Here is a 12,730-nt window from a genome sequence, read left to right as displayed (position 1 = left end):
TCGGATCAGCTGAGTGGACCCCTTGCAGATATACCCCAGTTGGTGCCTGAGGCCTTCCGTTGCCATGTGAGACGGAGCTTGTTTGGGGATTTATGCTCCACCCCTTGCCCGCCATCCCCGATGACCTCTTGACTCTCGTCTTGACCTCTCGAAAGTCCCAAGCTATTCATTCATTATTTGGATGAGCCCTGTCGACATTCCCTGTCTGACTGGAGTAGCTAGCTGGGCTGAATTATTGCACAATGGACGACATGGCAAGCCATTACCAGGTGATGGAGGAGCTAGGGAGTGAGTTCCCAAAGCGCTGTTTATTTTTATTTTTTTTGCATTTCCGTCGGCTAACTGGATTCTCCATTTGCAGGTGGTAGTTTCGGAGTGGTTTACAAAGCCATTGACAGGACTGACGGTGAGATCGTTGCCATTAAACACGTACGCTTTCATGATATTCGATCTTCGAGTCCTTTCGTTCGATTGTTGACCCCCTTTTCAGATCGATCTCGAGTCCAGCGAGGATGATATTCAGGAAATCCAGCAGGAAATTTCTGTTTTGGCTACCTGCGCTAGCCCCTACGTTACACAATACAAGGCCAGTTTCCTTAAGGGGCACAAACTATGGATCGTTATGGAATACCTTGGAGGTGGCTCCTGTTTGGATTTGGTACGTTCCTTGCTGCTATTTTTAACATGAGGGGCATCGCTAATCGTTCCAGTTAAAACCTGGATGTTTTAACGAAGCCCATGTGGCCATCGTCTGCAGAGAACTCCTCTTGGGCTTGGATTACTTGCACAACGAAGGCAAAATCCACCGTGATGTCAAGGCCGCCAATGTTCTCCTTTCTCAGAGTGGAAAGGTGAAGCTGGCAGACTTTGGTGTCGCCGCGCAGCTGGTCAACATCAAGTCGCAGCGCAATACATTCGTCGGAACTCCATTCTGGATGGCACCGGAGGTTATCCAGCAGGCTGGATACGACTTCAAGGCAGACATCTGGTCCTTAGGCATCACGGCAATCGAGATGATCAACGGAGAACCCCCACATGCCAGCACACACCCGATGAAAGTGCTGTTTCTAATTCCGAAGAACCCTGCACCTCGACTCGAAGGCAACGAGTACAGCAACACATTCAAGGACTTCATTGCACAGTGTCTGACAAAGGATCCGGATCTGCGGCCGAGCGCAAAGGAGCTCCTGAGACACAAATTTATCCGGAATGCGGGCAAGGTTGAGTCACTTCAAGAACTGATTCTGCGCAAGCAGGACTGGGATTGTGGCCGTGGTGAAGGGAGAGACGTGAAATACTATGCCGAATCCCTCAACACCATGACCAGGCCCGAGGATCTCGATGATGACGATTGGGTCTTTGACACGGTCAAGGCTCCTCCAATGTGGAAGCCAAAGGGCACGGATTGGATGACATTCGACGAGGAGGACGAAAACAACACGCCTGATCCCGCCCAGATGCTCGAAGACATGCATATAAGCGCACCACCACCGCCGCCTAAGCACCAGGCAAACTCCACCGTCCGCCGAATCCCTACCGACCGATCTCCGTCTGTCAGACGGGCTAACACCAAGCGTCGTTCGAGTGGCGTCAAACAACCCCTTGGTCTAGACTTGAGCTATGGCAACAGCCCGTCCACAGTCCGACAGTTCCGCCGGGTATCAGACAAGGTCCCCTCCGACCTCAACCCGATCAAGCAGGGATTTGATGAAAATCAAAGCCCGAAGATGGTATCCACTGATACTTCAAGCAAGGAGGCTCAACTTGGACGCCGCGCATATAGCAAGGCAGTGGGAATGTCCTGCCAGGAAGTCCTATCAACAACAGGTGATGGCGATAAACGTGAGGCAATCTCCAGACTTGCCGAAGCCTGGAGCGACCTGGAAATGGTCGACCCGGAAGGTCTCTACCACATCGTCCGGATCATGAACGAGAAGCTCCAAGCAGACTCCCGCCTCTCCATTCTTCTCCCATCCACACAACCCGATTCCCCCTCGCGACCACGCCTCGTGCTGGCCCAAAACAACCCACACCTCAAAAGCCACCGCCGTCGCCAATCCTACGTCCCCGAGCCCCAACCCCAGTCTCCCCCATCCGTCCCCGCTCAATCTGCACCCGGCATGGAACACACCAAACAACTATCTGATGTCCTCTACCAGCGATGGTCAGAGGGTCTCCGCAACCGCTGGGGCGGCATCTAGTCTCACCGTCAACCATCCTCACGCTTCCAACGTCAACCTCAACATCTCCTGCTACTCTTTCTTCCATTCGCTGTATAGACCCATTTTGGCGTTCTGACTCTTGTACAACTCTTTGCCATTGGCTGCATCCTTGGTGTCCGTTCGTTCGTTCTGTTTACTGTCACTTACTTTGGTGGGACTGGTCCTGGAGTTCCTAATGATCTGGTGTAATCTTTTTGCGCTTTCTTCTGTACTCTCTTTTTTTTCCCTGATAGAATGCTGCCTGTGCTTCTGTCTTTGTCTATTGGCCCTTGGTCTTTTGTGTAATTTTTTTTTCTCAAAGTATTTTCCAGGAGTACTAGAACATACTATGTCTGAAATGTGAAAAATGTCTTGATTTTTGTATCGCTTCGTATTTCTTCAATCAGTCGACGGCTGATGCTCCCTCTGTCCTTGACAATGTAAGAGTCTAATAATGTGGTCTATTTGCCCCCAAGATGATATTATGGGCGTTAGGTGTAAGGATACTCCGATGTGGTTTTGTATACTCCTTTTAGATGTCTAGGTATCCATTGCCTAAATAAGCTGGGTCCTTCCTGAGTACCGTCTCCACTGTCAAATACCAAAATTGATCAAATGAAACAGGGTTGGAACAGGGTATTTTACCCAGAAGATCATGTGACACTTGGTGCTAGCATATATAAAAGTACATACTACAGTTTCATCGATGTCCGTGTTAGATTGTTGAAATAGCGGGTTTTGTCATCTTAGAGTTGTCAACATCGGTCATCCATACCATACATTGTTCGTACACCAGCTTTCTGTCAAACAGGAAAACTCACGATAGAATTTAGAAACCTACAAATTAGGGCTCTGGACTCGTGTGTATAGACTAAGTGATAGGATCGGAAATCCGATAGGTTGTATATATAAAGTTCTCGTAAATCGACATTTTGTTCCTTTACTCTTTATCAAGCCACCTGTTTCGACTAGCTAACAGACGCAAGAGCCTGGTTAAGACTCGAATTCGTTACCTAAATATAGAATTCATCCTATAAAAAACGCTATCTTAGCTGCGAGATAAACAGCCAAATTTCGCGCCAAGCGCTTCTCTCATTTAATTGGTCTGGTACTTGTCCCTCACGTGGCTATGTCTTCACGTGCTCTTTTCTATATTCTATACTAATACTGTGATCCCTACTATCTTACCAGGTTCATCCTAGTCTAGTACCCTAAAGTTCTCTTCCGTTCTGCTCTCGCTAACTATCTCACTCCTGTTTTATAAATTTCTCCTCGAAGTCTTATTGCTCTTGGTCCGCTCTTTAGCCCATCGGACCAGCCAAGGTACGGAGAGCCCTGGTCCAAAGACTCGGCGTATGTACCACAAATATCTTCTTCCGAGAGGCTGATTTTGCTATTGTGCCAAGAGGAATGGAAAAGAGAAAGAAAATATGACTGCCTAGCTTATCTGACTAAGTCGACCTCGTATCATGGGCAGTAGAGCAAGTCTCCAACCGGTCCTTCCCACTCGTAATGTACAGGATCAACAATCGGCCGAAAATAAGTAGGATTCAATAAAAGCCGTGTGCAGTCGGCTAGCCAAGCAATATGAGTTTCGGAGTCCTCCCGATACAAACAATACAGTTTGTCAAGTTCTGCACGTGTCATGTCAAGACGAGGGCCATGTTCGCTTAATGTCCCAAATGGAACAAGAGCTTTAAGAAGTTGGTCATATGCTTCTAGACCATGGTATTTGCAAGGTGGACTTTTTGCGCTGACCGTCACTCCTTGAAGCAACTCGAAGACTTTATGGTGAGAAGCCATTATACACCAGTTGCAGAAAGCCATAACGACCAGTGCTGATGTTTTGCAATTTTGCACGTTCAGCAGTACTTTTCCAATGCATTTGCGCATTTGATCATTCAAGCTTTGACACACGGATTTGCGAATACTCCTCAACACAACATTTTCGCGTTGTCCTCTGGTAGTATCGCTCCGGAAGTCGACGAGATCGTTGAGCAAGGCACAGGCCTCGACGAGGTTGAAGTAGACAAGTCTATCAAGCTTCTCTCCAGTTCCAAGGGAGGAGCACACTATGCCTACCATAAAACCAAGGTCTATATGCCGATGAACAGTGTTTCCCGTCTGTCTAGATCCAAAGAGGCCTCGCGGTAGTCGAGACATTGCGTGGTCTCGGTAATAACCGGTAGCTCGGAAATGTAACACGCTAGCAGCCACAAGTTCAAACTGCCAGTCTGCTATATAGCCAACCATATTGCACAGTCGAAGAAAAGACACAGCTGCGGCCCCGGTTTTTTGAAGCAGAGCTATAGTCTCTTCGTTCGCAGCCTCGCAGTAATCGGCAATCAAAATATCATTTCCCATATCTGCGAGAGCTCTCGATATACCCTCGTCACAAAGACTTCCCCCACAAGCGATCGAGTAATAGTACTTGGCGTCAGTGCAGAGCTTAACTCGCTCAAACGTTGGGTACATCTCATGATGAGCATCTGGCGCGGTATCGCACTGTGGACTTGGTCGGCGATCGGGGGCACGTACATCCGGGATAGATGTTTCACGACCTGGGCAAGTCTCTGTAGGCTTTTGCCATTCGGTGTTTGATAACGCCAGCTCGACCGCAGCATTCTCTAGACCTTCCTGGGTGAGGATCCCATGTCCATTCCATTGGTCTTGCTCACGACCTATAAGACGGACTAGCTCCAACATATTTTTAATCGCATTGCACCGGCAATTTTGGGAAAGGGTCTCAAAGCTGATGTTGGAGGGGGCAGAAGAGAGACCGATCCCATTGCATTCGCAGGATGTTTTCGGATTATAATCCTCAGATAGGAGGTTAATCTGATTGCTCAAGGGTGGCCGCTTGCCGCCTAGCGTAACTCTACCTCGTGCGAATTCTTCACGAAACACTATTACCGCACTTTCAAGCGTCGCAAGAGGTGGAAATTTCGTATCCGATTCGCCGAAAATGTTACAGACATCTTCAAGCGTCATATCAGCTGTCCGTTGGTTGACCAGGGGATCTTCTGGAACCGAGCACCATGCCTTCACCCAGGCCAAGTAGAGTGCAAGGGTTTGCTTTCCGTGAAGAGGTGCATGGGGGACAGACTCGGTAGTCATTTTGAAAATCGCTTATGGGCTTCAAAAATAAAAGTAAATCACGAAACATAATAACCTGCCCCTATCCCCTAGCGAGAGAGCTAACCGCAAAAGGAGTGGGTCATGTAAAATAGAGTTTGACAAGGAATTGAAGAGATTATAGAGGTGAAACTGATTTCTGCTCCGGCAGTCTGTGAAGATCCCTCCTTCGAGGGCGTCGCTGCGACCATTTCAATGACTGGGCCACGACTGCACCGCAGCAGGAACATGGTATAGACAGACGCGGACATATAGGCCGGTACGGATCCTTCATTGTGGAGCAACAGGAGGCCGTGGAATCCGTCTTCCGCTTGGATCCGGATGATATTCATAAGACCGGGATTGAAAAATTATCGCTTTCTGAAAAATAGGCTGTTCTTGGATTTTTGCGTCAGTCTGTGTAACTGCAAAACCAGGATAGAGTTGCTTCTAAAGATGAATAGAGCCATAGGGTAAACAACAGCCACGTCAAGGCTAATAACAATAACTCACTCGGTGACTTTGACCAAACGAGGTGAAAGGCAAGCATTCATAGTGGACCTATGTCTTCCAATGTCTCACCTTTTGGCCCTATAGTTCACATCCAACGGGGTTTGATAACTACGGTACATCGCTGACCTATGAACAAGCTAGTTGGTTACCCTGCTAATTGTATGGTTCATTGCTTATCTCCCCCCGGGTACCCACATACAGCACCTTCTGCTACAGTTTAGAACGAACTCGAGGGATCCAGGGTATTCATCCCCTCATTCGAGGCGTGTATTCGCTATGGATTCGCGATCTGGGAAGAACAGCGCATGGTCGATCTTGGGTTGTGGTCAAAGGATTATATAGATATGTCGGCGCATTACTGAAAGTGGTATCAGTTCCTTAGGCCCAAGGGCGTTGCTCGTTATAAGAAAATGAGCCGGTACCTTGATGATAATGATGATGAATGAACTTGATCATTGTCTGTGGCTGTATGGAGTAACACTCCAGAGCTTATTCAATTGACTTCAAACCTGTCTGGTCTGAAATTGAACCCTAGTTGAACAATATCACCATAAGAAATCTCTTCACAGGACGTTCAAAAGAAATTCTCCGTTCGGCCTGCAGACCACGATCTAGTCAAGGGCTAAAGCTAAGAAATAAAAACCAAAAAAGTGCATCATCCGTGAATCGAACACGGGCCTCGTCGATGGCAACGACGAATTCTACCACTAGACCAATGATGCTCTGAAACCAAGTGGATCTGAAAGCTGATTCGTTGGTTATATGTAAAGGGGACGATATTAGTATAATAAGCCGCATCAGCCTAAAACTCGGTGTTCCGCTGACTGTGGATGATGGTAGTTGGAGTTAAGGACCTGTACACGAATATTAACACACTGGGTTCAGAATTGGCCACCTATATAAGACTCTGAAAAGCCTGACTGTGTGGGTCTCCTGAGAAGAGCTGTCTCAAGCTAAGAATGACACCCTGTCGAGGATGATTTTCTATTTTTCTATTTTTTTTTTTTTTGGCACGCTTTAATCCAAGCTCATCACGGTGTTGTGGTCATTCTTGACTTAACTCCTTGAGCGGAAGAAACCCCAATTACAATCCTCTTCTGCGACCTGTAATGACCTTTCATTGGATGAAATTAGCATGCAAGTCGAAACTCCGGGGAAAACAAGGGAGAAAGTAAATAAGGCAAGTATTCTCTGGCCGGAAGGATGAACCGAGAGAAGAGTGAGGTAAAGTTGTCTAGAGTGGAGAGCGAAGACGCTCTACGCTCTACGTCCATCTAGAAATCTAGCACGCGGTGTGAACCCATCATCTCTCATGCATAGCGAGCCAGGCTTAAGCCATCTATAGCCAAATCTCACTGCCAAGCGAACAATATACGAGTGAAACACAGTTGATTAGCAACACATGTAGGTGCCTTATGACCCGCTATGGCTACGGTAAAGAGAATTGATGCTGTTATTCTGGCCTACTGAAGTCCAGATGATATGTATAACAGCTTATTCTCCAAGTTACTAAATTTGATAGCCAAATGGTCTCACCACCAGGGATTCTGCAGGTTTATGGCCCGATATCCGAACTGTTATTCGGCGCTCAAGGGCAGTGAAGTCATACTAGAACCTTCTGTTCGTTCTGGCTGTAGATCGCACTAGATACCAACATGAGTACGGAGTAGCAGAAACACTATCCTTAGGAATTTCCGTCTAAAGCCAGCCATATGTATCCATCTAAGTTCGACAATTTGAAATTCAAAAGTCAAAAATATGAAGGAATAAGCTTAACGTATGGGGAGGTATAGTAGGGCAGTAGACGGCTAAAGATGGATTATGGCAAACCGAGCCCTAATCACAGGCAATGAGGTTATAGTGAGAATTAATTATATTACGGAGGATTTATATCGTCCTCGCATAGTTGTACGATCATTTTGATATCTTTCCACCGTTACTACACCTGTGGACTCTTTGTCCTTCGCTATAATGATGATTACCAATATTTATGTTATCACGGCCATCGCTGTGATTGGAGGCTCGCTATTTGGCTTTGATCTGTCTTCGATGTCTGCCATGTGAGTTATTTTCCTTGGGGAGAAAAAGACAAGCGTTTTCTAATCAATGCAGCCTCCCTACGAACCAATATAGATGCTATTTCAATCAGGGACCTAATGGGCCGCCATTCAATAACGCAACCCACTGTTCGGGCCCAGATGCTACAATCCAAGGTGGAATCACAGCCTCCATGTCTGGAGGCTCTTTTATTGGGGCATTGATCTCGGGCTTCGTGACTGATATATTCGGCCGAAAATCAGCTATTCAAATGGGAGCTATCATATGGTTGGTTATGCTCCGACCAGCTGAGCCGAAAGCAACTGACATCATGCACAACCAGGATTATCGGAAGCACACTCTGTTCCGCCTCTCAGAACATTGCTATGTTAATCGTGGGTCGATTCATCAACGGCTTGTGTGTCGGGATATGTTCAGCGCAAGTTCCTGTATATGTTGGAGAGCTTGCGCCTCCACATCTAAGGGGTCTAGTAATGGGTGCTCAGCAATGGGCTATCACCTGGGGTGTTTTGATCATGTTCTATATATCCTACAGCTCATCCTTCCTGGCGGGACCTGTGGCTTTCCGGCTGCCTTGGGGTCTTCAGATGATCCCCGGGATTGGCCTCTTCTTCGGGTTATTGTTTACGCTCAATCAATCAATCAATCAATCAAAGTTCAATTAACCTGTTGCAGTCTAACTAGTTGCGTATGACTATGCAGGCGCTTCATCCAACTGAAGCAAGAACTCGGAGCCAAACGCCAAGCTGGAACCACATAGTGCATCCCATAGAGTATACAGATACTGATCGTAAAGAGTGCGGAATCAGCCCATTCCTGTAACCCGTAGCCCCATAAATCCAAACCCATCCCAACCCATACATAAGAAATTAACATATAATGATAGTTGTGGAGTGCACCCTCCACCTTCCAACCCCCACTTCGCTCTCTCTCTCTCTCTTTCTCTGTACCCTCCCCTGCCTCAGTTTCAATTGATGGTGATGTTGTTCTGGCCATTCAACTGGCATGCTTGTCGACTCTGGCTGAGTTCTCGTTTCACAGCATCATTTGTCGTCATTGGCTAGTACCCATCGTCTTCCACACCTAGCTCCATTGCCGCGAGGCCTGTCGGTTCGTCGTCGTCGTCCTCCTCGATCCCAACGTGTTGAAACTGCTGGAGGAGACCTGTTCGGTGCATGAAGTTGACCACGTAGCGGAGTTATTGTTTACGCCTGAGTCTCCGAGATGGTTGGCAAAGAAAGATCGCTGGGATGAATGCTGTCACATTATCACTTCTATTCATGCTAACAACAACCTCGATGACGAATTTATTCAGATGGAGATCCAACAGCTCAAAGATGCTTGCGAATTAGAGCGCAACAAGTCCGATAATACTTACTTTGATCTTTTCCGGCCGCATATGATTTGGCGGACTCATATCGTCGTCTTCGTCCAAATATGGTGTCAACTAACTGGAATAAATGCTATTCTTTATTGTAAGTTCCATCCTGTCCAGTGCCCAATGTGGTAGAAGTATCACTAAAAGCTTTAGATATTACATATATATTTGGAATGGCCGGCCTCAGTGGCAATTCCAACTTGGTGGCCTCATCCATCAGCTCTGTGATCAACGTGGTTATGACAATACCCGCACTTCTCCTCATGGACCGGATCGGGCGTCGTCCATTGCTCATAGGAGGTAGTATTTCTCTTACCATCTGGTGGACCATATGTGCAGGCCTGATGGGAGGCTATGGTGCCCCGGCTCCCCTAGGTGGTCTGAACCATATTGCTGAAGTGAGTTGGTTGATCACAGGATCTCCCGCCAAGGTTGTGATTGCTTGCTCCTATCTCATTGTGGCCTCTTTCGCCCCAACATGGGGCCCTATTGAATGGGTGTATCCATCAGAACTTTCCCCCTTACGTCTGCGAGGAAAGGTCGCTGCCTTATCTACAGCCAGTAATTGGGCATTCAATTTTGCTTTGAGCTATTTCATTCCGCCCGCTTTCATCAACATCACTTGGACGACATATATTATCTTTGCCGTGTTCTCCTTCGCCATGACCCTTCACGTCTTCTTCTTTTTTCCTGAGACGTCAGGGAGGACCTTAGAGGAAGTTGAAGATGCATTCAAGGGTGTTCATCTAGCATGGAGAATGGGGAAAGACAAATTCAGGGATGAAGAGAGAGCACTCGACCATGAGTCGAAACAAAACCAACGTGAAGAAGTTATGCACGTTGAGGATACTCTAAGATCAATGTAAATTTATCTATCTATAGTCTGGCTGAAAGACTTCCAAGGTTCTTTGTTAGCCAATGGTGGAGACCTCTAAATCAAACGGTTTCCCTTGGCATATTGTATCATGTAGTAGACATGCCGGCTTTGTGTACATAGAAACCCGATTCCAGGCCGTGCGAGATGGCTCTCTCTTTCATTCTTAAGTACTCTGAGGATGGAACGGCATATTTGCTTTGTTTGCCTCTCGTTAGCGGTGTTTCTTCTGATTACGCCGACGAGAAAGTGGCTATGGAAATAGAGGCTATTGATTTGATCTGAAAGAAGACCATTATACCGGCTCCAAAAGTCCATACTTGGGGTCTTGCCACGGCCAATCCCTTTGGACTCGGCCATCTATATTGATTGAATTCATTGAGGGTATTGGGGTGTTATAGACGAAGAGCCTGACGAGATAGCAACCTCCAGAGATAGCAAAGCGCCATTTCAAACATTTTGAGATGTTCAAGCGCGTCTTTGATGAAGAGGAGGAGAAGGACAGATCACTAGGGCTTTTGATCAGAAGGAGCCGGGAGAACTTCTAGACAAGAAGCTGGGCGAGCTGAAGTTGTATAACAAGAGACTGGAGAAGGTACAGAAATCAGAAATCCGGTATTAGCTAGAATGTGAGGCCATCACATCAGGGATTTGTTGGCGGAGCTAGCGAGGAGATCGAAGAACCCAGTGTATTGGGGTGATGGGTGCGACCTTGGGTCTGAAAGAGCGAGATTGGCTTGCCGCTCTCCATCTTTACACCAAAAAGGTCATTTTTTCACATGGGAGTACTGTCAATCGAGGTCTACTGAGTGGGATACGTCGAAGGTTTTAGGGTAATTAAATTATTTAGAAAGCCAATTTCTGGTGTTGAATATGGGATTCTAACAAACAACTTTTTCTTTTTCAACTTATAGTCCAACAGGCCTCTGATTGAGTGGAGTTTGACTGAGTGGAGCTTCTATAATATGTACATGTACTTATACAGGGCCACAGATGGCATACAGGATGGAAAATTTAGACTTGGATACTCTCGTCGGACACATCCTTACCCTCTCCCTCCGCATTCCTCGTCTTCCTGGACATCCACTCATGACGCAAGAGCCCCAGAGCCGTGGGTCGATGATCAGGATCCCATTGTAGCGCTTTTCGCATCCACTGCAAGAAGCCTTCCACATCCCCCCGTCGACATTGCCAGCGGCTAGGCACTCGAAGCTTCGATCTGGCACAGGAGCTTGGCCTGTCCAATTCCCGTCTTCGTCCCAAAACATGGAGCCTAGTCGCATCTTCTCGCGGAACTCTGGTGGAGGCGGGCCAAGTAGAGAAACCAGCTCTGCGATATGGACCCGGTCATCAAAGGCCCCGTCCGAGTTTCGTCCGTCGATAAGCCCTTGGGAACTGGTGTAATTCCATGCCTAGATAAAATATGTAAGCATGGTTCTGCTGACTCAGAATAAAGTACTCACAACTACAGCAGTAGCCCAAATGTCTGCCCTATGATCCGATTTCGATTTCAGGACCTGTTCAGGAGGCCTACAGTGTTTTTCCTCGATACTGGACATGTCATCGTCTGGGAAATCCAAACGAAGGGGAACACCATCGCCTGGGAGTATCATTGGGGTGATAATCTCGTCATTGCTGGGGCCAGCAACTCGTCTATCAGAATCAACGTTGAATGTTTCGTTTGGCATTATGCCTACTCTGGAATCAGTCATCCGTCATTCAAAAACAATGAGGTTGCAAGGGAAGATACGGGCAGTAAGATAGCAATCAGTATGTAGAAAATCCATCATAACCAGCATTTGTTTCATTGTAGACCTCATCGACTCGAGATCCATCTTGTCTCCAGCGTGCATCTGTTCTGTGTCTAGTGAGGGTGCCTCGTGAACAACACAAATATGAGGACCACGAGGACCCTTGATGGTAAATCGATCGCTAACTTCGTGAAGAGGGCATTCGCTTTGCTGGTACAATTTTGGTGGGTGGACCCGCCCATAGGTCTTGAGCATATGGTCCACAACATAGATCTTCAAAACAACCATTCTAGGCTCCCTGTCGTTTACTGAGAATTAGAGCAGTATCGTTCCAGCTCCGATAAAATACTCACAGTAGATCAACGGCATACCAAACAGTCGCCGTGGGCCCATAGCCGATTTTGTGCATGATTCGGTACCTGTCGTTCAGGGCTTCTTCCTCCTCGGCGGGATACGTGTGTGTCTCGTTAGGCTCATATCCCACCGCCAGCTCTTCTTCAATCTTGATAGATGAGTCCAGTAGCCCGAGGTCAAAGACTGGGAAAACTCTCGGGTTGGACGTCCATTGTGATGAGCATCGACGCGACCAGGTTGTTTTTCGGTCAAAGGGGGAGATCAGTCGGTACGCGGAAATGGAAAGTTGGGAAGAGACCCCCCATCTTTGAATAATTCCAGCATTGAAGCGAATACGTAGAGCACTCACTCTCCATTTCATGACGAAGACGCGGTTGTTGGTGAATTCGCGCTTGGCGGAGTAGGTGCGGTTGAATGACGGATGATGGGTCACCCCTGCATATTCCCGAGGTCTATTTATATCTCGGCCTTTTTCTTTTTATCACTT

At 47.2% G+C, this 12,730-nt stretch overlaps 4 protein-coding genes across 4 annotated transcripts; 2 read left to right on the top strand and 2 right to left on the bottom strand.

Annotated features, from left to right (window-relative positions):
* Positions 1–147: 147 nt before the first annotated feature.
* On the top strand, positions 148–2,201 carry N7537_005333 (STE20 family serine/threonine-protein kinase; the record flags this gene model as incomplete). Its single annotated transcript, XM_056896390.1, has 4 exons — positions 148–288; positions 362–429; positions 491–658; positions 711–2,201. The coding sequence occupies exons 1-4, from the start codon at positions 243–245 to the stop codon at positions 2,199–2,201; spliced, it is 1,773 nt and encodes a 590-aa protein (XP_056752175.1). The 5' UTR covers positions 148–242.
* Positions 2,202–3,668: 1,467 nt separating this feature from the next.
* On the bottom strand, positions 3,669–5,318 carry N7537_005332 (uncharacterized protein; the record flags this gene model as incomplete). The annotated part of the gene is made up of 1 exon (XM_056896389.1): positions 3,669–5,318. The coding sequence occupies one exon, from the start codon at positions 5,316–5,318 to the stop codon at positions 3,669–3,671; it is 1,650 nt and encodes a 549-aa protein (XP_056752174.1).
* A 2,481-nt stretch (positions 5,319–7,799) lies between these two features.
* On the top strand, positions 7,800–10,130 carry N7537_005331 (uncharacterized protein; the record flags this gene model as incomplete). Its single annotated transcript, XM_056896388.1, has 4 exons — positions 7,800–7,888; positions 7,941–8,283; positions 8,974–9,361; positions 9,418–10,130. 4 exons carry the CDS (start codon positions 7,800–7,802, stop codon positions 10,128–10,130), a joined length of 1,533 nt encoding a protein of 510 aa, XP_056752173.1.
* Positions 10,131–11,115: 985 nt separating this feature from the next.
* Positions 11,116–12,604, bottom strand: N7537_005330 (uncharacterized protein; the record flags this gene model as incomplete). Its single annotated transcript, XM_056896387.1, has 4 exons — positions 11,116–11,550; positions 11,602–11,831; positions 11,889–12,187; positions 12,243–12,604. The coding sequence occupies 4 exons, from the start codon at positions 12,602–12,604 to the stop codon at positions 11,116–11,118; spliced, it is 1,326 nt and encodes a 441-aa protein (XP_056752172.1).
* Positions 12,605–12,730: the final 126 nt, after the last annotated feature.

This window comes from Penicillium hordei (genome assembly GCF_028827395.1).
Source record: "Penicillium hordei strain IBT 12815 chromosome Unknown utg000003l_segment0_segment0, whole genome shotgun sequence".
Taxonomy (NCBI): domain Eukaryota; kingdom Fungi; phylum Ascomycota; class Eurotiomycetes; order Eurotiales; family Aspergillaceae; genus Penicillium; species Penicillium hordei.
Note: the sequence above shows the minus strand (reverse complement) of the source record. Positions and strands in the feature narration are given on the sequence as shown.